This window comes from Herpailurus yagouaroundi, unplaced genomic scaffold (assembly GCF_014898765.1).
Source record: "Herpailurus yagouaroundi ecotype Mexico unplaced genomic scaffold, PumYag 208, whole genome shotgun sequence".
In the NCBI taxonomy this organism is placed as follows: Eukaryota; Metazoa; Chordata; class Mammalia; order Carnivora; family Felidae; genus Herpailurus; species Herpailurus yagouaroundi.
The window spans coordinates 1,507,607-1,530,204 of record NW_024412439.1 but is presented as its reverse complement, the minus strand read 5'-3'; the positions used below and the strand labels follow the sequence as shown (position 1 = coordinate 1,530,204).

Sequence of the window (22,598 nt, the reverse complement as noted above, 5' to 3'; positions counted from 1 at the left end):
GGTAGGGCTCGGATTTGACTTCTGAGTCCCATCTAACGCAGACAATCCGTGTGTCTGGTTAAATCGAACCGTGGGGGGCGCCTGGGTGGCGCAGTCGGTTAAGTGTCCGACTTCAGCCAGGTCACGATCTCGCGGTCCGTGAGTTCGAGCCCCGCGTCAGGCTCTGGGCTGATGGCTCAGAGCCTGGAGCCTGGAGCCTGTTTCCGATTCTGTGTCTTTCTCTCTCTCTGCCCCTCCCCCGTTCATGCTCTGTCTCTCTCTGTCCCAAAAATAAATAAACGTTGAAAAAAAAAAATTAAATCGAACCGTGGGCTTGCTGACCTTGTCCATGAGGGTGGGAAATTCACTAGAACAACCTCCCATCCTCACTGTGGTCAAGGACCCCAAATCTAAGAGTACAAAAGTGAAATCGGCAGACGGCTAGTCTATGTACCCATTGCCCTGATGAGTACACCGAGCCAGAAAGGGAAGAGAAGTCCTCACCTGCCGGAACAAGAGGTCTAGCTGCACAGGGTGGCTGTAGCTGTCCTTGGGGTAAAACACCTGCGGGATCGGGACTCCCGTGAGGCCCTCTGGATAGTCCCCTCACTGTGTCTCACGCTCGGCCCCACCCCCAGCCAGATACGGCTGGCTCCATACCACCAGGGCCCCTGGCTCTGACTCTGCCCTCTGGCTCAGACCAGGCTCCTGTGCCCCCACTCCCGCCCCTCCTCCCCGCTCTCTGCTAGGGAGGGGGCCCTGTCCCCATCAGCCCCTGCTTCGGCTCCACCCTGGCCAGGTACCTCTTTGCGCAAGAAGATCCGCCAGGGGGCATCCTGGTAGCCGTAGTAGTTGGGGTTGACTAGGCGGTGCAGACGCGTCTGCAGGGGTTCTTCAGGGGGCTCCAGTGACCGCGAAGGAGCCACTGGGGAGCACAGTGAGTGGGACAGGCATGAGTGAGAGAGGCAGGGCTGATGAGGAAGGGGACAAAGGGGAGACCTCTTATCGGGGAAGGGGCGGGGGCTGGCTGCTCTCCCACACCCCAGGCTGCACACATACCAATCCTGAGGGCACACCTGTACAATCCTACCACTCAACCCTGGCTCAGTCCTTCATTTGACACATACATGCAACACCCTCGTATATGCAGCAGGTCTGTGCTAAAGGCTGGGGGTACCACGGTGAACATTATAGACAAAGAGCCCGCCCTTGTGTTTAAAGTCTCGTGATAAGTGTAGGTAGAACAGACAATTAAGAAACAACAAAGCTCTCAATTCTAGGAGCTGGGCTGGAAATAAATGTGGGCTAGCTGGGAAAGAGTCTAGGGGCTGGTCTGTGAGGGTCCTTTGGTCTCGGTGATCTGGCGTACCTCTCTGAGAAGACACTGAGCCAAGACTTGAATGATGAGAAGGCATGCAACGATCTTTTGAGGAAGAGCATTTTAAGCAGAGCAAGTGCAAAGGCCCTGAGGTAGGAGTGGGCTTGCTGTGTTCCAGGAACTGTGTGTGCCAAGGGGATAGTGGGAAGGGATGAGGTTGGGAAGGTGGGCAGATCATGCAGGGTCTCATAGGCCATAGTGAGGAGTCTGGAGTTCATCCTTAGAGTCACGGGAGAATTTCTGGCACGGACATGAAGCGAGCTGATTTACATCCGTTAAGATTCACTGTAGTTACCATAGGCAGAGAACGTAAAATTAGGGTTCCAATGGTGATGCTAGGAGGGCTGGTTTAGACACTTGATCTGACACTTTTGAACTGTGTGATCATGGTCAAGTCACTAACCTCCCTGCGTCCGTTTTCCATCTGTAACATATAGACAAAAATAGTACTTCCTTGAAAGATTTTAGTGAGGATTCAGTGAGGCCAGAGTGGGCCTGGCCTGAAGTCAGTGTTATTTAAGTGCTGGCACACTTACACAAGTGTCCACCTGGTACTTCCACGTGGGCTCGGGGACACAGACACACACACACCACTGACATGTAGCCCAGGACTCACCCGTGCTCACCCAGGCTTCCTCATACACTCGGACAGCAGCCCTTTTGCCCCTCCTCCCCTCCTGGCCCCTCACCTGGAGTGGGTCCTATGGATGGCCGTGGTGTGCTGGTCACTGGCTTCACCAAGGCCACGGCCTCTCCAGGCACCTGTCCCCACCACAAAGAGAGCGCTCAGGGGGGCAACAGGTCTTAGCTCACGGGGGCAGCTGGTTGCTGAAGCTCTCCAAGGCCCCGCTTTGTCTTCTGCTCTGCTTGGGCCCAGCCAGAAACCGCCCCTCACCTGGCTGCCAGAGGCTGCCGCCGGGTGGCCCATCTGCCCCTTGAGGATCATCAGCGCCTCCTCGTGGGGGTCTGGCCGCTTCACGAACACCTTTCCGCCATCCTTCCTGGTGGATTGGACATGAGTTTCTTCTTCCCAGCCACAAATTCCTATGACAGGGAACTTCTTCCTCCACCCCCCCTCCCCCGACCCCCATCATTACACATGAGAACCCAGAGAGGATCAGAGACTGGCCTGAGATCACACAGCACAACCTAGAGAGCAGCAGTCTGGGCCTTCCCCTCTGCCTAAAGGGCTCATCGAGATCATAAACAAACTCACTCCCTAAAGGTTGCTGCTAACTGGGTAGATGGCCACACTGCTAATGGGCACTCAGGCACGGTGAGGAGGCCACTCGTCCAGAGGGCTGGAGGGCTGGGGTCGGGGCACAGCTGACCTGAGGGCCTCGGGCCGGCCTCCCCGGGGAGGATGCTGGTACTGCCTCACGATGTTCTTGATCTGCTGTGTGGGCTGCGGGAAGTGCTCCGAGTTGAGTGTTGAATACCGGACCAGCTCCGGGCAGGGCGAAGCTGTGGGCAAGGGGCGGGGACAGGATAAGGCCACAAGGAGCACAACCACACCCCCAGTCCTGTCCTGGGAAGCCCCCACTGCTGGGATAGGACACTCACAGGTTTCTGGACAAGCCCGGTCCTGAGCTAGAATGGGGGCAGCCACGGGCTTGGTGGGGGCTCTTGGGGCCTTGGCCAGAGGGGCCGGGGCCAAGGGCTTTGGAGTGGAGCGCAGGAGCACGGGTTTGGCTGGGGGTCCCGTGCCTACAAACTTCGGCCGCGCCTCTGGCGCTAGGGGTTTCTGCAGAGAACAGGGAAGAAGGTGCGCTTCCTGGGACACATCAGCCCGTTCTCAGGGACCCCGTGCTTGCCCAGGATGGGCTCAGAGAGGCACCATGATGCCCTGGAGCAGCGCAGTGCTCACCTGGGCAAGCCGGGCTCACCTCTGGGAGCAAGGGCCTTGGGGCGGGACTCAGGGGCTGCTGCTGGAGTGCCATGGCCTGCAGGGTCATCTCCCGGGCCTGGGAAGAGGTGGTGGTGGTGACCAGGCGGGCCCGTGCTCAGGGCACCTCCCGCAGCCCAGCCGGCACTCACCAGTAGCACGGCCTGCTTGTGGATGAAGGCCTGCTGCAGAGCCAGCGTGGAGGCATCCAGGCCTGGGACTGGGGGAGCCAAGTCGGAGGGCGTAGATCCCAAGGGGTGAGAGATGGAGGGAAGTGGAATTCCCTATCTAACCCCCACCCTGCCGTTGACTCGCCCCCACCACACCCATGGCTGCCCCCATTGTCGCCTGTGAAGGAGCCCCGAGAACCAGCGGTGGGGGGGGGGGGGCCTCCTCTTTGCCCAACCCTGGAACCACCCTGGCGGTAGGCACTGACTTGGCTTTGGCTTTGGCTTTGGCTCTGGGGGTCTCCTGGGGGGGTCTTCAGTGCTGCTGCTGCCACTTTCGCCAGGCCGGCCTCCCCCTTTCATGCGGTAGGCAATGGCTGTTGGCTTCTCCAGGTCCTGGGGACAGCAGATGGCTCAAGTGTCTGCCTCAATGCCATACTCCCGAGGTTCCAAGGCAACGGGCACCTGACACCGGCCACCTCCTCTGTCCCGGGGGCCTCCCACCAGCCCAGTGTCTGCTCCACGCCCAGCCTCTGCCACTGCAGCATCCCAGGCAGTACACCCACAGCCTTGCAAACCCCCAACCCATTCTGCCCTCCACGGAGGGGTAAACAGGTTCAAAGAGGAGCTGTACCCTGCTCAGGGCCACATATCATGCCACGCAGGGGCTCCTGGGAGTTCCCAGAATGAGTAAGGATGCCTGAGGGGGCTGGCTCTCACCAGAGGAGGGGGCTGAACCTTCAGCCGTGGGTCCTTCTGGGGTCCCAGCCAGGAGCCTCCCTAGTCATGAGGACACCGTCCTTTGGCCCCCAGGAGACCCAGATGAGACAAACCACTCCCAGGCCCTGGCTGGGAGAGGCTCCTGTGTCACCCCTGTGGGTGTGTGACTTGATGTGTACATGCGGTCCCAGCTGTCTGCAAACATCCCATCCCAAGCCTACCGCATCCCCGTAGGACAGCACGGGGTCGAAGAGGCTGTCCAGGTAGCAGTCCAGTCCCTTGTGGGGCACAGAGGGTTCTCCAAGGCTGTCTGAGTCTGGTGTGTGAGGGAGATAGAAAAGTCAAGTTATTTTCTCCTGCTGATCACCCTGTACGGCCCCCAGGATCCCTCCCCACCAGAGACAGTGGCCACTGCTGGTTGACCTTGGTGGGTCGCTGTCCCTCTCCGGGCCCCAGTCTCCCCATTTGTACCGTCCTCGTTGTGGCTGCAGTACCCATCGGAGTCAGCCACTTTGGGCTCATGTCCCTGGGGCTCCGGTCTGGTGGGAGTGTCCGAGTCTGAGTCCCAGCTGTTCCCAAACACCCTGTAGGGAAGGGGGACAAGGAGCAGCTGGCCTCCCGCGAGATCATGGCCCTCCCAGAATCACCACCCCCCACCCCCTCCACCACCATGTTCTCCTCTGGGCCCTGGAAACGGCTGACTCTCCTCCTCTAAAAATGGGGTGCCTGGCTGGCTCAGGCAGTAGAGCCTCTGACTCTCGGGCTCAGGGTTGTGAGTTTGAGCCCCACACTGGGTGCAGAGGTTACTTAAAGCCTAGGTTTAGAACTCAGCTCCTAGCCAGCAGCTGGGAGGGGAGCACTGCGCTGGGAGAGGCCATCTGCACGAAGGGTTCAGGTAGCCACCTACGCTCTGGGGCTGCCCCTGCCGGCCACGGGCCCTTCTGCACCCACAACGAAGTAAGACTTCTGTCTCGGGAAATCCCTGAGCAGCTCTAGATCCGCCACCAAGTCCAGCACGTAGTCATGGCCTGCCAGCTCTGCCCACTGGACCCCATTCTTCATGGCCACCGTCCAGCCACGCCAGCCATCTGTCAGCCCCCTGGTGACAGCACATGGAGGGACAGAAATGAGGGATGCAGCCAACAGGTCCTGCCTAGGAAAACCCTGGGACATAAGCCAGACCCCAGGCATGACCACAGCGGCCCCCACGGGGGATCTGGTGTCCTGCCCCTCCCTCCCCTGCTTCCCAGGTTCACAAGCATGTGCTGGGTGGGGCATTCCAGGTGCCGACCTGTGCCTCAGAATGTCTCCAGCCACTTCCTCCCCCGTGCTCCAGGAGTGCACCGGGCAGGAGAACTGGTCACCTGGGGGAGCAGCAGGTGCTGGGCTCAGCCAGGATGCATCTGAGGTCCAGGCCTACTGCTTCCCCACCTGCACCCTGCTCTTAGGCCTCCCCACTCTTGTCCTGGACCCTGGATCCGCATCCTCGAAGCCCCAGCTCCCTTCCCCCATTCTAGGTCCAGCCCCCACGCCCACATGCTGACCTCTTTCCAGAGCCACACCCAGAGGGCTCCTCCCCACTCCAGAACACCCCACGGCTTCTACTGGGGCCCGTGGACTCCAGGTGCCCCTTTGTGCAGGATAGAGGGAGAAGGGAAGGCAGCACAAGGTGTGGAGAGGACAGCTCACCGTTGAAGCAGCCCACATCCAACGCCATGTTGGCCTTCTCCTGGGTTGCTATCCACTCGAGCTGGGTCGGGGGAAAGGTGCGGGCTGCCCCAGAACCCTGCTGTTGGGCCCGGCCCATGGCCTGCATGAGGCGGTGTTGACACACAGCCTGGAAGCCATTCCGCCCGTAATCAGACACAAACCTGATGGGTAAGAGTTGGAACCAGGATGAAGAGGGATCTGTGGCTAGGCCAGGATAGACAGGGATTCTAAGTCTAGTCTGACGGAGGCCCAGGCTAGTCCAGAGCTCTAAGGTGAAGCTGAGAAGGCCCCAGCTCTGAGGCTAGATCAGAAGGGTCCCGGGCTATGGTCCAGAGCTCTGGGATGATACTGAAGGGGTCCCAGGACAGCCCTGAGGTCCAGGACTAGGCTGAAAGGGCCTCTGGTCAGTCTCAGAGTTCTGGGGCTAGACTAAAAAAGATCTCAGGCTATCCCAGAGTTCTAGGACTAAGCTGAAAGGGTCCCAGGCTAACCAGAAGTATCTTAAGCCGGCACAGAGATCCAAAGGATAGGCCAAAGAGGTTCCAGAAAGGCCCACCAAAATTTGTTGGAGCAAAATGTCATTGACAGGCTGGGGGCTACAGCAGGGTATGGGCAAGAACTTGGACTCTGGAAGACTCTGCCTTTCATTCCTTCACCAAGCATCCCTGTGCGGTCATCTGCCCTCTCTGAGCCTGCCTCCAAGTTCCCACCTATACAGGAGATGACCGTGAGGGTTCAGCTTGGCCCAGGACCAACAAGCCTGATCCCTGCCAGGGCACGTGATCCACATACCTGGCTTCCTGTCCCCCTTCCTGATGCTGTCAGGCCTGGCCAGGAGCAGCAGGGAGTAGGCCCAGAGTGGCCGAAAGAAGGAACCTAGAACTGTGCCCACAGGAAGCCCCGCACAGCAAGGCAGTGGTCCCAACCTGGCAGCAAGACTGACCAAGTGAGCTGCCCACCTACTGCACACAGCCCAGGTGAAGCTCTGCACGCTCTTAGGCTCACACCCGCCCCGTAAGGTGGATCCTGTTACCATTCCTAATTTACAGGCCGAGGAAAGAGACTCGGAGAAGGGCAGGGAGTTGCCCCAGGACACAAAGCAGATAGGTGTCAGAGCTAGGGTTTACACCCAGGGCCTGCCTGAGCTCTTTCTCTTGCAAATCATCCTTCTCACCCAACAGGGTGACATCATCATCATCATCATCATCATCATCGGCCTCATCACCATTATCAATACCATCAGGATGCTGACAATAACCTTGCTCACATAGCAATTACAACGCTTTATAGGTTGAGTTGGGATTTGAACCCAGACTCTCTCGAGTCCAGACACGCTCTACTCCCATGACATGAGATCAGTGCCTTTTTCCCAAACTCCCCACACCCCGGTCTTGCCACCCTCTGAGCTCTGCAAATCCTTTATCCAGTTTTACCTGAGCTCTACTCTCGCTAGTGAAGACCTGCCCTTCTTTCTTCCTCTGAGCCCAAGAGAGAAAGAGAACAGCCCCTGATCGGCCCCCCATGCCTCAGCTTCCAAGCACAGAGACCTCACTCCTGGCCGGCCCTTTAACATCCCAGCCCGGGGTCTCATGCCAGCGTCGTCGTCCCCATGCCCTGGCCCTGCCCGGTTCCACTCACTTGAGCAGGTACTTGTTGAGGCGCGATGAAGGCGCAAAGCCACTGAGGCAGGTAGCCAGTAAGAGCCAGCCCCGCTCGGCATTGTGGGTGCTGGGGTTGCGCCACACCTGGTTGGCCAGCTGTGCCAAGATCTCATCCCGAAGTTCGGGCACCGCCAGACCCTTCTGCACAATGTAGTTCCCGAAGACATTTTCCTGGGCGCCATACAGGTGGGGGTCGCCCATGAAGCGCAGGATCTGGGCCACAAACAAGATTCTCCTGGGCCTCTTGGAAGGTTGTTCCTGCCAGGGCCCCACCCCCGACGGGCACCCCTCTCACGTGCTTCCCATGTGTCCCAGGAAAGCCCACGTAACGGCCCCCTGTGTTACAATATAATTGCCACATCCTATGCCAAATGACCAGGTGGCCCATCCCGACTATGAGAAAAGTCAAGACCCAAAGCACATACTGACCTGCTCACCTGTTCATGAATGTCCCACTACAGCTGCCCATACAGCCCCAGCCCTCCCTGCATCCCTGGCCTCCAGCCAGCCCCTCACCTCCTACTCCATCCAGGCCCCGGAGAGTACTTTCTAACATTCATATCTGACCACACCACCTCCCATGGAAGCACCTTCCTTGGCTCCCTAGGGCCCTTAGAATGAAATCCCAAGTTCCAGATCTGTCAGCCAAGACCTCCTGACCCCTTCTTGCCTCTGCTCTTCTCACTCTCATCCACTGATGTGTCCTGACTACATCAAGTCCCTCTTCCCTCTGTGCCTTCTCCATTTGTCCTGGCTGGTGAATTCTGACCCCTTCCACTCTAGCTCACATGCCCCCTCTTTGATTCTGTCCAGGACTGGATTAGGGGCCCAGTCTGGACTCCCCGGCCGCCATGCCTAATCTCTGTCCATGTTTGTAGTCACCGGTCAGGCCTACTCTTCCTCCCCCCTCGGACTAGGCCTACTCTACCTCCACCCTCAGACTAGGAAGTCCTCGAGGAGAGGGCCTGATCTATTCTTGCTGTTCCTGGGAAGCTCCACAAAGGCCCTGGGGCAGCCTCTTTGCCAGGAAGATGGCTGGGAGAAGAAAGACTCCCAATCCTCAAAGGCTAGCCCGGAGTGGAGCCCAGATTTTATCTCCTGGTCCCACCCCCACCCCCACCCCCCGAAGTCTTTCCTCCAAAGAAGAGGGCTGGGCTTAAGGGCTTGGGCTAGTGGAGCATCCAGGGGAGACAGACAAGGGGCCTCAAGGGCTGTGAATTCAGGGGTGACCTGGGCAGACCCATACCAACTTGAAGACGCTCACGGCTTCTGCATGGCACTCTACTGGCAACCGCATGAGGGGTGTCTTCAGGGGCACGGTCAGCATCCCGAAGGCAGGTTCCTGGGGGCACAGGGCAGGGGCGTGGGGACAGACCTGGGACTCACGGGCACATCTGGATCCACTGCCCTATGTCAGGTGGGGGCACAGGAGCCTGTGAGGTAAGGGCTCCTTTCCCCAGTGTATGGATGGAGAAACTGAGGCTCGAAGAGGGGCAGACTCTGGCCCTCAGCAAGCTGGCGGTGGAGACTATCTGCGCCCCTTGGAGAGCCCCCCTTCCTGGAGAGCCAGAAGTGAGAGTAGGGATGACTGTGGCCCTACCGGTTGTTAAATTTCTGGAATATTTCCAACTGGTTGGCAAATAGCTGCTTCCTAAGCCCCCGAGGGCCCACTGCTTCTGTCCAGCGCTTCCCCGGGAGCCCCCAGACTCCTCGCGATCCACAACTCAAGGGCTCATTACCCCATGCCACAGGGCACGGCCAGGAGCCGGCCCCTGGACAAGTACAGTGTTAGCTTTAATTGGTCAGCGCCCACTGGCCAGAGCCACTTGGGCCTATGCCAGCCATTACCTTAAAGTGGCATCGAACAAACTTGGCCATGGGGTAGTTGTTGATATCCAGGGGCAGTGTGACACGGGGCTCGGCCTGGAGCCGGGGAGTCCGCACGGGGACCACCCGGGGCACCCGGGCTGGCCTGAGGCCTGTGGAGAGAGGAGGGTATGAGGTGCCAGGCTCCTGTGCCTGCCCACGCCCACCCCCACCCCACCGTCCGGCACGGAAGTACCTGCCACGGCTTGTAAGAGTCCCGCCAACTCAGCGGGTACCTCCAGGTGCCCCACGGCCACCACCTCCCGCTTGCTCAGCTCCTGGAGGGACAGCGCCTAGTGAGGGCCAGGCCCGCCACAACTCTACCTGCAAGCCTCCCTTCTTGTCCTGGCTGCCGCCCGGCCCCCACACCCACCTCCTGCTCCCGAAGCCGCGCCTCCTCCGCCCGGAGCCTCCGCTCTGCCCTCAGCTGCGGGAGAGCAGATGGTCAAGGCGGGGAATGGTGGGCAGAGGCGACGGCAGGCCTCGGGCCCGGGGGCGGCCCCAGCCTGCCCGGCACGAGGCAGCGGGCGAGAGAAGCAAAGGGGGCCATCTGCCCCGCCTCGCAGACGGCAGAGGGAAGGCAAAAGCGTGGCCAGAGAAACAGGAAAGGAAGGGACAAAGAGAAAGAGGTAAGGGGCAGAGGGAGTAATACTTTGGGGAAAGGGAAAGACCCACAGGGGGCTTTCTGGGAAGAAGCCGAGAGATGTGCGATGGAATCCTCTCTGAGCTCCACAAAACCTTCAGTAGAAGCCAGGTGGTTCTTCGGGGCCTTGGGGATTGCAATTGTCTTTCTGGTGGTTGGTTTACATGACAATAAGCCAAGACCGGCATTAAGGTAAGAGCAAGACCATATCCAGTGCTGCTCAGGTCGACAAATTCTATCATACCCAACTGCTCAAGGCCCCACCGTGAACCCGGCACAGGCCAATTCCTTCCCGCGCAACAGCTCATTGAACTCATTGAACTCGCCCCCCTCCAAGACTCCAGGGGGTAAAAGGGTAAAGTGAGGATACAGAAGGCCAAGGTCACAGCTAGTAAGTGGCAGAGTGGGGATTCGAACCCAAGACTGTCTGAGGCCAACAGTCTCCTCCTGGGTGCTAAGTGCCTCCTCCCTCTCCCTGCCGCCTGGCTCCCGGGAGGAGGGTGAGGGGTGGGACTGTACCTTGAGGTAATGCCGGTGGTTCACGTATGTGTGTACCAGGGACCGGAACTTCACCAGGCTCCTCCTCATCTGCTGATACCGCTGCCTGGGGGGTGGGGAGGAAAGAAGTGTCGGGGGGAGGGGGGGGAAGGGCGGGGGACGGAGGGGCAGGGGTTGGGATCACAAGGTGACGGAGATACGGAGATGCCCACGCCAGCCTGGCCTGGGTATCACTGCCCACGGTCAGTGTGGCAGCCCTGTGCTACAAAGAGAAGCTGGAGCTCAGAGAGGGGCAGTGACTTAGCCAAGATCACACAGCACATTAAGTGGCAGGGCCTGGATTAACCTGTCTCCAGCATGTACATCCTACTGGGGCTCCTAGGATGCAGGGTGGGACCCCTCTTGGCTGGAAAGATTCCCGCCCATCAGTCACAAGGGCCAGGGGGTAGGTGGGCGGGACGTCCAAAAGCAGAGACCTACAGAATCCCAACATCCTTCCCACAGAGGCCCCGACTCTCCGCTTGCACGCCGCCAGGCCAGGGGGCTTACTGCCCCAGTTCAGGTATGGCCTCTCCCAAGCCTCGCCTAGCCCTAGGCCTCCGGGGAGGCCTGCCGTGTCTGGGCTGTACCTGGCCAGGTAGCCACGGGCCCGACTTTGCAGCAGGATGATCTTGTGGCGCAGGGAGCGGAAACGCCGCCGGATGAAGAAGCCGCGGAGGCAGCTCTGCAGCGTGACGGCTGCCAGGTTCAGAACATGCTCGCGCATGCTCTCCAGCAGCTGGTGTAGGTGTTCCTTCAGGAACAGCTGAGGAGAGGAGGCAGGCATCGAGGCACATAAGGGCCTGGGGAGTGGACTGGGGCCCCTCCCCTCCAGAAGGCGGTGGAGACAGACTAGATGGGGCAGCAGCGCAGGCTGAGTTTGGAGAGGGAGAACAAAGAGGGACGGTGCGTCAGACCGTGGGAGCTACCCGAGCAAAAGTCCAGAGGCAGAGTGAGCATTCCATTGACCAAACTCAACTGCGCGGCCTCCGGGCCAGGGATCTTTAGTTTGGGCATTTCTGACTCCAGAGGCTCCAGTTCTAAAACCCCTGAACGCGGGGCTTCAGGGACCGCGTGTGGGGTGGCACTCACCTTGCTGACACCGACGCGGTACATATTTGGCGTGACCGTGCACAGCCGGCTCAGCACCGACACACACATGTCCCCACTGGCTGGCAGGTTGTGTTTGAGGGCCACTAGACAGCGGTACCTGCAGGGGCGCAAACTCAGCCTGGGGCTAAGGGACCTACCCCCAGCTGCCCGCTAGACCACGGAGTCTCTAGCAGAGGCTCTAGTCATAGTGTCTTCTAATCAGAAATAGGCACTCCATCCCCAGACTCCACTTCTGACTGTCAGAAAATCCCAACAGAGTTTCAGTCGAATAAGACGCTTTACCGCCATCTGCTGGAAACTTGTCATAATAACCTAGAATTATTCCCTCGGAATCTCCACACGTTAACAATAAAAGCATGAGAAAATGCAAAATAAGAAACGTACCTGCCACGTGGCAGCTAGCAGGTAATAATTTTGTGTGGCACACAACCTGAGCAACTGTGCACAGCAAGCTCTGTCCTGCCTTGGGTTCTGTATTCCTGGGGCCATGGGGGAGCTGGATAAGGATCTGGGCGGCTCAGGACCCACCCTGGCTGAGGTACCTGTCGATGAACACCTGGAAGGGCAGGCGCACTGGAAAGCCCTCCTTGCGGATCCGCACGGTCTCCAGCACCCCCGAATAGCGTAACTGTGCCATTACCACATCTGGCTCAAAGAGGCCTGGCTCCTGTAAGGAAAGCCCAGAGGAGGAGTTGGCATACTAGCCCACCCGTGTGCAAATGGCACTATCGATGACAAATAGCTCCCACAGTGGGCTGGGAAGATGGAGGTCCAGAGAGGCACAGCCACTTGCCCGAGGTCACACAGCATGGGGAAGAGGATATGGCTCTCCCAGGGACCTCAGCCATCACATACCTTCTTGTGGTTGGGCTTCAGGCAACGTACGAACAAGGGGTTACACCTGGACGGAGGTGGGAGGAGGGTAGTATGAGGTGCCAGGGAAGGGAGGTGCTTACCCGAGGGTCACGGGGTGGGTCAGAGGTGAGGCTGGGTGCCCACCCGCCCGCCATGCTCACCTCTCCATCTTTTCCACCAGATCCAGGAGCGACTGTTGGAACTTAGCGGCCACTGTGTGCGCCTTGTAGAGCCGGGTGACCGAGCTGCTCTTGCCCAGGCGCTGAGGGGCAGCCTGTGGCGCGTGGCTGGAGAAGAGGTGTGCCACCACCTGAGCAGGGGCGGGCAGCAGGCCGGGACAGTGGTCAAGGCACCGAGAGACAGGGAAACGGGGAGAGATGGGGGCCGAGAGACAGAAATGAGGAAATAGAGGTTGAGGGGGTGGACAAAAGGAGTTAAGAACAAAAGGAGTCAAATCTCCAAACCGAAGTGATCAGCAAACTAACCCACTGGGCCCCTGCCCTCTCGGCAAGGCTGCTGTCCTCCCAGATCACACACCTCCCGAGTCAGGGTGGTCTGTGCCTCGCAGAGGACCTATCCCATGGTTGGGCTGACTTTTTTTTCTTCAGTCTGGGGAGCACACAGGCACCGACTGTGCACCTGAGCCGGCCCGTTACACACATGGTCACGAACTCTGGCAATGACCTCAGGAGGAGGGTTCCCATTTGGAAGAGAGAAGGTGGAGGTCCAGAGAGTGGGGTGGGTGGCTGAGCACAACAGGCCGTTTGGGAGAACTGCTCAGTGAGGGGATGAGGCAGGGCACAGCTGGGTGGGCAGGGCCAGGATGGGCCAGAGGACAGACAAGGCAATCCAGTGGGGCCGACCAGGGGCACAGACCTTCAGGAGACAGGATCAAGAATGGAAGAAAAGACAGAGCAAGGCAAGACTCTGGGTTAGGGTTGGGGTCAAGGTCAGAACCTGGCCGGGGCCAGGACGAGTCAGAGGCGAGACCAGCGCCAGGGGACTCCCCCATTTCCTGGACTAAGAGAGGGGCCTGATGGTAGGCTGTGTGCTCTGGGGCAGGGCCAGAGGGCAGGAGGCGAGGCTTGCTCACCCGTGTCCGGCTCCGCACAAAGAGATCGAGCACATCCTGGCGCACCTGGTCGTGGTTCTTGTCTAGGAACTTGTGCACCTGCAAAGGGGGAACAACAGGGCAGTTTGGGTTGGACCCACTGGTAGGCAGGGGGGACAGCCTACCCCTACCCCCATGTGCATCAGCCTGTCTGCTCCCCTCCTCCTCCCTGCCTCCCTCCAGCAGGTCAGGGGCTCACAGCCCCTGGGGGACCCTGGCCCTGCCCCTCCAGGCCTCCCATCTCCCTATCTGTCCTAGGAGGTGCTGGATTCTTCCCCCTGCTATGGTCCCCTCCCCTTCTGCCTCCACTACCCTTCCCATCCTCCAGGGAGGGGAGTCCTAGCCGAAGCTTCACATGACCAGTGTGGTTCTTAGCCCCCTCTTCGGTAGAGGACACTGTCCTGTGTCTGTCCTACAGATGAGGAAAATGAGGCCCAGGTGGGGACAAAAGCTGGCATGTGTCAGATAACAGTGATGAGAGTGACCACACCACTACTGACAACAGTTTACTCTTTATCACCCACCCCCAGCCCCAGGCTTCTCACACTCAGCACGTGAGAGGAGCACTATCGTTATCCCCATCTTCCAGATAAGGAGATGGGCTCAGAGAGGTGAAGCAATTTGCCCAGGGTCACACAGCTGAGGATCGGCAGGGCCAGAACTAGAACCAGGTGGGAGCGTTCGCAGCCCACGCTGCCCTTCCATCTCCAGCTGCGGGGAACAGCGGCACTGGGGGCCGTGCGTGCTGTCTCGGGTCTCACCTGATAGGTGACTTTGCCTGCGTAGTGCTTGATGGTGAACTCGGGCAGTGGCATCTTGGGTTTGGAGTAGAGTGGGTTGGCGCCGTGGTGGTAATGGCACTTCTGCAGGAATGTGTGGTCTGTGGCCTGGGGGCAGGCGAGGGTCAGCGGGTGTGTGGGGAACCTGGGTACCCTGCTCCTGGGCCAGTGACAAGTTCTCTATGGAGAACTGGTTCCCAGGGAGCACTGGGGAGAAGCAAGTCACAGCTTCCTGTGGCTACCCATTACCCTGGGTGGGGAGGCTTAAGTGGACCCCCCTCCCAGACAGGAGTGTCCCATTAGCTCCCAGCTGCCTCACCCTCCAGCCCAGCCTTCTTTGTACTCTTTAGTCCCACTGCCCAGAGCGCCCACCCTACCCTCGTGTCTTCTAATCAAGAGTTTGAGGCCCAACCTCAAGGTCACCTCCTCCAGGAAGGCTTCTATAACTTCCCAGGCTAGTACCCTCCTCTGGACACCCGCAGCCCCCTCTCCAGCCTCAATCACCCACCCCCAGGTTGTGAATGGCCGGCTGGGTGTCCTGATCTCCTGTCCCCAGGCCAGAGCACAGAAGAATGCAGGACTCAGGCCTGATGAGGACATGAGGCCCAGAGATGTTGAGCAACCTGACCAGGCTCACAGGGCACCCGTGGCTCACCTGGGGAAAGCAACACTGGTCATCGAGGATGCGCAGGATGCCGTAGGGCTTCAGTGAGATGAGATTGATGCACGGCTGGTTGTCAGCAAAGGTGATCTCCCGCCAGTCGATCTGTTCCCGGATGTACTCCTCCTGCAGACGTCAGGGGCTCAGCCTCCTCACCCTGCCCAGCTCCCATCCACCCACCTCCCGGGCTGGATCCACCTGAAGGGGCCTGACCAGGGGCCCCTCCGCTTGCACAGGAAGCTCCCTCCCCAGAAGGGCAACACGAACCCCCTCTGAGCCCGGCTTCTCCCTCCACCTGGGCCCGCCCGGTACGGGGTGAGAAGGATCCCCTAAGAGGGCTTTTCTCTGGGCTCAGCACCAAGCGTCTTCCCCTCCAGAGCACAGGCCTTCACATGTGCTGGCCCTTGGCTTAGAATGCCTTTCCCTCTATTTCACCTGACACCCTCCGGTTTGCCCCTAAAGGACCAGCATATCCTGTCAGGCTCCGAGGAGGCCCACTGCCCAGTCAGGAGGGGACAAGAGTGCTAAGCGAGGCCCCGCCCACCTGCTCCTCCTGGAAGACGATCTTGTTGAACAGGTACTGAAGGTTCTCGTTTGCATAGTTGATGCACAGCTGCTCGAAGCTGTTGAAGCTCAGGTCCTGCCAGGTGGGTGGTGAGGCTGGGCCTGCTCCCTCCTTGGCCAGTAGCCCATGTGTGCCCCTCACCAGGGCCCCGCTCACCCCCGTCTGGCGGCCCAGTGCCCTCCCTGCCTTCCGTGGCCTCAGGGACTGCTTGCGGGTGAGGGAAGGTGATGGCAGGAGATCGAGGACAGATAACGGTGTGGGCTATAGGCAGAGACGTGAGAGAGATGACGTTTTATGTCCCCTGTCCCTCACCCACCCGTGCAGCCCTACCTCAAAGCCATAGATATCCAGGATGGCAATGGACAGCGTGTCCTGCCGTGGGGACACCAGCGCGTTGACCCGGGCAATGAGCCAGCCGAAGAGCAGTGCATACAACACCTTGGCGATGGCATCTCTGCAGCAGAGACGGTGTGGGGCAGGTGGGCCTAGTGTGTGGGGGGGTCTCGGATCTGGGGGCTCAGGCGTGGAGGACCAGGACTCACCTGGCATCCACGGCACTCTCCACTGTCAGGGGGGTGAAGATCTTCTCTCGCATTGTCTCCTGGGGAGGGATGAGACCCCTGAATGACAGCAGGCTGGCCACCACCTCCAGGAAGCCCCCAGAGGATTGGAGGCGGGACATGGGGAAGGGAGCAGGGACGATGATCTGACTGGTCCTGGGCACACAGTTGGCCAGCGGCGGAACAGGACACCCTCATCCCCCCTCTGCCTGCCTACACTGGCAGGGACAGGGCTGCTGGTCTAAGGGGGGAGACACAGGCATGAGCAGACAGACACAGTGAGATCAGCCTTGGGATGGGACAAAGGGCCAGCGGTTGTGGGAGCCTGGAGGAAGTAATGACCCAGACAGGGGTCAGGGGTGGCCCACTGGAGGTGGGGGAATGCCTGTATCAGGTCTTAAAGGAAGAGTAGGTGTGGAAAAGGGAAGAACGAGCCAGGCAGAGGGAGGAGCCCATGCTGTCTAAGGGCCGGCAGGAGGCTTGGTAGATCCGGGTCCCCAGGGACTCACGGTCACTTTGAAAGTGATGGCCTTTTGCAGGCCCTCGGGGGAGATCTGCAGCAGCTCCGCCACGGCCTGGATCTCCCGGGCACTCACCACCGAGGCCGTCTCCTGTGCATCTGTCTATGCAAAATACCAATAGGACTGCGTTTCAAACTGGGTTTAAAGTTCATATAAAAAACACAAGCAAGGTAGGGGCGCCTGGGTGGCTCAGGTGGTTAAGTGTCGACTCTTGGTTTCAGCTCAGGTCATCATCTCAGCTCAGGTCATTATCTCAGCTCAGGTCATCATCTCAGCTCAGGTCATCATCTAACAGTTAATGAGTTCAAGCCCCTAGCCAGGCTCTGAGCTGACAGCACAGAGTCTGCTTGGAATTCTCTCTCTTCCTTGGTCTCTGCCCCCTCCCTCTCCCACTCTCCCCCCCCCAAAAAAAACACACATTAAAGAAAATAAAAATTAAAAACATAAGCTAGAATAACCAGGAAAATTCCGAAAGAGCGAAGGAGGCCCTACGAGATAGTCTGACGCTATAAAGCTACGATAATTAAAACAGTCTGGGAATAGACACATAATACATTGGTTAACGAAGCACAACAGAAAATTGGGAATTAGGCAAAAATGTACATAAGAACTTAATACATGGTGAGTAGGTATTTCTCAAATTACGGGATTAGTAAAACTGAGGAATCATGTGGAAAAAAAGGAATTGAATTCCTACCTCAAACTTTACTGGCATAAATTCCTGATAAGCCAAAGATTAAATATTAACACACACACACACACACACACACACACACACACACACACACAGACACGTGTGTGCGCGCGCGCACGTGCGCACACACACCATAAAAGGGTTTGAAAAAATTATGGGAGAAATCTGTTGTAATTTTAAAGAGATGAGTCTCTCTAAAAGTGATAAGAAAAAAACCCTAAAATTTATACAAGATTGATAAACCAAATGCCTGAGAATAATTCTACAAATCTACATGGCAAAACCCAAACCAAACCAACCACCAAGTAAAACATCAAAAAAACCTGGATACAAATCAAAATATTGGGGTGCCTGGGTGGCTCAGTCCGTTGAGCGTCCAACTTCAGCTCAGGTCATGATCTCATGGTTCATGAGTTCGAGCCCCTCATTGGGTTCTGTGCTGACAGCTCGGAGCCTGGAGCCTGCTTTGGATTCTGTGTCTCCCTCTCTCTCTGCCCCTCCCCAACGTGCACCCTGTGTGTGTGTGTGTGTGTGTGTGTGTGTGTGTGTGTCTCAAAAATAGAAGATTTTTGAGATTAAAAAAATTTTTGTAAACAAAATATAAATGGTAACCCAGGAAATATATTCATAATTCATATCTGAGGCAAAGGGCCAATTTCCTTCACATATACAAAGAGCTCTCATACATCCATAAAAAGATGAGCAACCCCACTGGCGGTAGGGGCCGGAGAGGGAACAAATGATATGTGCGTGGTGGAACCTGAAAGGCAAATACACATGGCCCGCAAGCCTCTGAGAAGATGACCTGTGTCCCGAGGGTGCCAGGGCCCCACGGCAAGCTGTGGGCTCTCTCACCTCGTACTTCTCAAAGTAGACGTTGCCCAGGTGCAGGATGGACGCCAGGATGCGGAAGATGCTGTCCTGGTCCTCGCCACTGAAGCCCAGCACCTCCATGGCAGCCAGGAGCCGGCGGAAGTCGTCCGAGTCACTCTTCCCTGAGATCTCACAGTTCCCACCCTGGGCGAGGGCAGGGGCCGGAGGACCTTGAGAGCCCCCGGCCCCTGCCCAGGGTCCCTGAGGGCCCTGGGGGCTGGGGGCTCTCAAGGTCCCTGACCTGGCTCACTGGCAGTGTGGCCCAAGGTGGGCACTCCCATTCCCACGGGCCAGGAGGCTCTGAGCAGGTGCTGCCCGCCAGGCCCTGTGCAAAGCCCTTGGTGTAGCCTTCCTCATCTCCTCCTCACCGCATCCCTAACGAGTGGCATTATGCTGTCCCCACTTTACAGATGAGGAAGCTGAGGAAGGGAAACGAAAAGGAAAGTGCAGGAGCGCTAAGTTCCTTAGTGCTGTTCTAAGCTATAGAGAAATGAAGAGTCAGGTAGGCCTCTCTTACCCCCACCGTGGACCCGTAAAGATGCCTGTCACCCTTGCCGTGATGAGACACTTTCAATCCAAACTCATGCCCCCAAACCCCATCGCCTACGCTGGCTGGCTATTAGGACACCATGAGTTGGTTCCCTCAGCCCCTCTGGGTGATGGGGCAGGGGTGCCAGGCCGGGGGGCCCTTGGACACCTGCGGGTACTCACCTGGTTCAGGTAGTAGTAGGTCTCGGCCTCCTGCAGGCTGAAGGCCTGTCGGAGCTGGGCGGGCAGCCCGGCCAGCAGCTCGTAGAAGATGTGGTAGTTCCTTTCATTTTTGGCCTATAGGGCGGATAGGTGGGTGCAGAAAAGGGAGCCACCACCTAGGTGACCCCCAGACACACACACGATGCCAGGGCCCACAGTTGAGACCGGGCACCTCTGTGATGAGTAAGCTCCCGGCCTGGCACTGGGTGGGGGACTGGTATGGTGGTAGGGAGGGGGCTCTGGTCAAGATTTAATTCCGTTTGGAGAAACACGAGAAAGACAGCCTTTCTTCGCTTGTGCACGCTGGGCACACGCTGGGCACACACACCTGCCTATGCTGCGTCCACAGCCCAGATGTGCACACACGGGGCCTCCTGATGGTTTACTCAGCCGGGGTGGCTGAGGGACAACTGTATTCCAGGCCCTGCTGTAGGCCCCTGAGACCCAGCGGGGAACAAGGGAGACAGAAGCCTCGACCTCACGGAGCCCACCTGATAGCTGGGGAGATAGACACTCAACAAATCACTGGTTAAAACCTGTCAGACAGAGACAAGAGCTCTGGAGAGAAATAAAGCAGGGGAGGGGGTGGGGGGTTCCAGGGGGGTGGAGAGGGACTTCATTCTAAATAGGGTGGCTTCCCTGAGCAGGTGACATTTGAGGGAAGGCTTGGAGGAGGTGAGGGGTTTGGTCATGTAGGTGTCTGGGGGGGTTAAGAGTGCTCAGATACAAGAAATCGTAGGTACAAAGGTCCTGAGGCAGGATCATGGCTGGTGTGCTTCAGGCACAAGAAAAGAGTCAATGTGGCTGTAGGGGGGGGAGAGAGGGGAGCAGATCACATGCTCACACGGACACGTCTTTGTTCATTAATTCAACATTTACCCAGCCCTGCCACGTGCCAGGCTCTGAGTATCTGCATACCCCCAGCCCGTCCCAACACACAAGGGTCTGGAAGGGCCTGGCCCACCTGAAACACAATCCTGGATTTCTCGAGCAGGTACTGGGAGGTTATGGCACCAGAAATCACGCCCCTGGAGTGGGGGAGCACAGTCAGCTCGTGCAGGGTGGCTGGGTGGGTGGAGTCGCTGGTGTGGGGCTCCCAGGGGCTGCACCAGGACGCGGAGTGCCACGCAAGGCCTTTGTAGGTCCCTCCACCGTCCCACTCACCCTTCCAGAAAGACCTCCACAAACTTCCCGAAGCGGCTGGAGTTGTCATTCCTGACAGTTTTGGCGTTACCGAAGGACTCCAAGAGGGGTGTTGCCTCCAGGATCTGGACCCCAGAAGATGTGGGAATTGTTCTGGGGGCCTAGAGTAGGGAGCATGGCTAGGGCCACCCCTAGGTTTTCCCAGACACAGACCTCCCCAAGGACCCCCTGTGTGAGGGGCAACCGCAGGTGGGCTCCCTGTAGAACCCTTGGGTCTCCCCAGTGTCCCCCAATGCCTGCCTCATGCTGCCAACCCCTACACTCGGGCCGCAGCTACCCTCTCCCAGCCCCGCCCCTCCCACCACAGCCCCCAGCCAGGACGGGCCTTCGGATGCCTCTTCCTGCGCATCCTGCCTTCGCACACGAGCGTGTGTACCACGCACACACACACAGGCACACGTGCACACTCCAAGTACCTTTATCTTCAGGAGTCCCCAGGATGGAGGAGGAGGAGAGAGGCACAAGAACAGAAGCAGGTCACCTGTAGGACTGCCCCCCTCTCCCGCCAGGTCACCAGGGGCCTTAGACCATGGAGGGACCACCGACCCCTCTGGGCCTCCGGGGTGGGCAAACCCACGAATCTCAGAGACCCCAGCTGTCCCGGCCTGGGGCCTGCAGCGTGGCCCCAGGGTGTGGGAGTCTGCTGGGCCCACGTGCCAAAAGGCTCTGGGGATGTCCCCTTTACCCCATCCCCATCCCCATGACCACCTCAGGCTCAAAGCCAAGCCTTTGCCTTGACCGCACGCCCTGCACAGTCCAGCCCCCGGCTGGCCTCTCTTCTTCCCTCCCCCTCTCTGCAGGGCACCTCAGCCCTTCTGACTGGCCCCTCGATACCCAGGCCCCAGCCAGCCTCTGGACCGGAGTCCGCTCCCTCTGCACCACTGGCAAATCCCCTCACTTCTTTTTTTTCTTTTTAATGTTTTTTAATGCTTATTTATTTTTGAGAAACAGGAAGAGATAGGGTGGGAGCAGGGGAGGCGCAGAGAGAGAGAGGGGGACACAGAATCCGGAGCAGGCTCCAGGCCCCAGGCTCCGAGCTGTCAGCACAGAGCCCGACGCGGGGCTTGAACCCACGAACCGTGAGGTCATGACCCGAGCCGAAGTCAGACGCTCAACCGACGGGGCCACCCAGGCGCCCCTCCCCTCACTTCTTTGTATCACGTCTCCCTCACTAGAATGTCAGCCCCCACAGCAGGAATGTTTGTCTGTTTGCAACCTCTGGGACCCCAGCGTCTACGCGGGAGCAGGGGCATGGGAGGCCCTCATAAGATACCTGCTCCACAGATCTCAAGAGGACTAGCATTTCACGACAGCAGAAGTGCCCAAGGCGTAGCCAATCACCGTTGCCATTTATTAAGCACCTACCATGTGCCAGACTCTTTGCCCTAATTACACGGGTGGCAACAATCTCAGGAGGTAGGTGCTGATGTCACCCATTTTACGGATCAGGAAACGGACATGGAAAGGCGAGGTAACGTTCCCGGGGACTCCAGAGTCTATACGAGTGAGATCACAACACCGTGACAAGCATGTGTGTGTCGGGTGTACAGCATTTTCTGGCTGAGGCATTTCCTCACGATAAATTCTCAGGGAAGAGGCAGGGAAGGCCCAGCGTCTGCAGAAATGTTACTTTGGGGAAGGTGCCAACCCCCTCCATCTGTTCACTCTCCTGGTCCCGTTCAGGCCAGGAAATACCACGTCTACCATGTGGAGGAGCAGAATGAGGCCCAGACGGGAGGGGGAACTGGCCTAGGGTGGTTCAGTAAGTTGAGATCCGCCTGGGCCTGAGCGTGGGTCAGCCGTTTCTCTGTTCCTAGCGCCCAGCCTGGGGCTGGGGAGAGGACTGGTGTTCTGGACGGGTGAACATCTGGCCCTGTGGGGGCCCCTAGCTCAACCCGCAGGTGGGGTGACAGCCTGCGGTTTGGGCTGGGCGGCATCCAGCCACCCTCCACCCCGCGGAACGCTGCTCACGTTCCCGGCCCAGATGCAGAGCCCGTGGCCGGGGCCTCGGCCAATCAAGACGCAACCGGACCCAGTGAGGACACATGGCCAGAGCTAGTCCAACAAAAGGGAACCCTGAGACTTTCCCCAGCACGTTGGAAGGTTTGGGTGGTACCCCGTGGCACTACCCTGCTGACTGATGACAGAGAGGTTGACGATGACGCCCATAGATGGGTAAGGTGGAGCCAAAGCAAGAGACGTTGTTTAAAACCCTGGATTGTCGGGGCGCCTGGGTGGCTCAGTCGGTTAAGTGGCCGACTTCGGCTCGGGTCATGATCTCGCGGTCCGTGAGTTCGAGCCCCGCGTCGGGCTCTGTGCTGACCGCTCAGAGCCTGGAGCCTGTTTCAGATTCTGTGTCTCCCTCTC

At 58.6% G+C, this 22,598-nt stretch overlaps 1 protein-coding gene across 1 annotated transcript in view; it reads right to left on the bottom strand.

The window, feature by feature from the left end:
• The window catches only part of MYO15A (myosin XVA), a 52,679-nt gene that overhangs the window by 19,627 nt on the left and 10,454 nt on the right, over nt 1-22,598 (bottom strand). Inside the window, exons 7-42 of the mRNA XM_040453030.1 lie at nt 20,193-20,296; nt 19,993-20,056; nt 18,990-19,103; nt 18,261-18,422; nt 16,700-16,813; nt 16,173-16,231; nt 15,961-16,084; nt 15,610-15,705; nt 15,060-15,191; nt 14,387-14,512; nt 13,608-13,685; nt 12,676-12,824; nt 12,515-12,560; nt 12,202-12,326; nt 11,639-11,756; nt 11,137-11,312; nt 10,529-10,613; nt 9,740-9,793; nt 9,563-9,644; nt 9,349-9,479; nt 8,747-8,842; nt 7,478-7,713; nt 5,819-6,000; nt 5,421-5,493; nt 5,037-5,228; nt 4,601-4,713; nt 4,351-4,445; nt 3,679-3,805; nt 3,395-3,462; nt 3,244-3,321; nt 2,921-3,101; nt 2,689-2,821; nt 2,253-2,358; nt 2,047-2,119; nt 783-904; nt 484-543 (exon numbers count right to left, since the gene is read on the bottom strand). Coding sequence (XP_040308964.1) covers nt 484-543; nt 783-904; nt 2,047-2,119; nt 2,253-2,358; nt 2,689-2,821; nt 2,921-3,101; nt 3,244-3,321; nt 3,395-3,462; nt 3,679-3,805; nt 4,351-4,445; nt 4,601-4,713; nt 5,037-5,228; nt 5,421-5,493; nt 5,819-6,000; nt 7,478-7,713; nt 8,747-8,842; nt 9,349-9,479; nt 9,563-9,644; nt 9,740-9,793; nt 10,529-10,613; nt 11,137-11,312; nt 11,639-11,756; nt 12,202-12,326; nt 12,515-12,560; nt 12,676-12,824; nt 13,608-13,685; nt 14,387-14,512; nt 15,060-15,191; nt 15,610-15,705; nt 15,961-16,084; nt 16,173-16,231; nt 16,700-16,813; nt 18,261-18,422; nt 18,990-19,103; nt 19,993-20,056; nt 20,193-20,296 — 4,074 coding nt within the window. The remainder of the gene's footprint in view (nt 1-483; nt 544-782; nt 905-2,046; nt 2,120-2,252; nt 2,359-2,688; nt 2,822-2,920; nt 3,102-3,243; nt 3,322-3,394; nt 3,463-3,678; nt 3,806-4,350; nt 4,446-4,600; nt 4,714-5,036; nt 5,229-5,420; nt 5,494-5,818; nt 6,001-7,477; nt 7,714-8,746; nt 8,843-9,348; nt 9,480-9,562; nt 9,645-9,739; nt 9,794-10,528; nt 10,614-11,136; nt 11,313-11,638; nt 11,757-12,201; nt 12,327-12,514; nt 12,561-12,675; nt 12,825-13,607; nt 13,686-14,386; nt 14,513-15,059; nt 15,192-15,609; nt 15,706-15,960; nt 16,085-16,172; nt 16,232-16,699; nt 16,814-18,260; nt 18,423-18,989; nt 19,104-19,992; nt 20,057-20,192; nt 20,297-22,598) is intronic.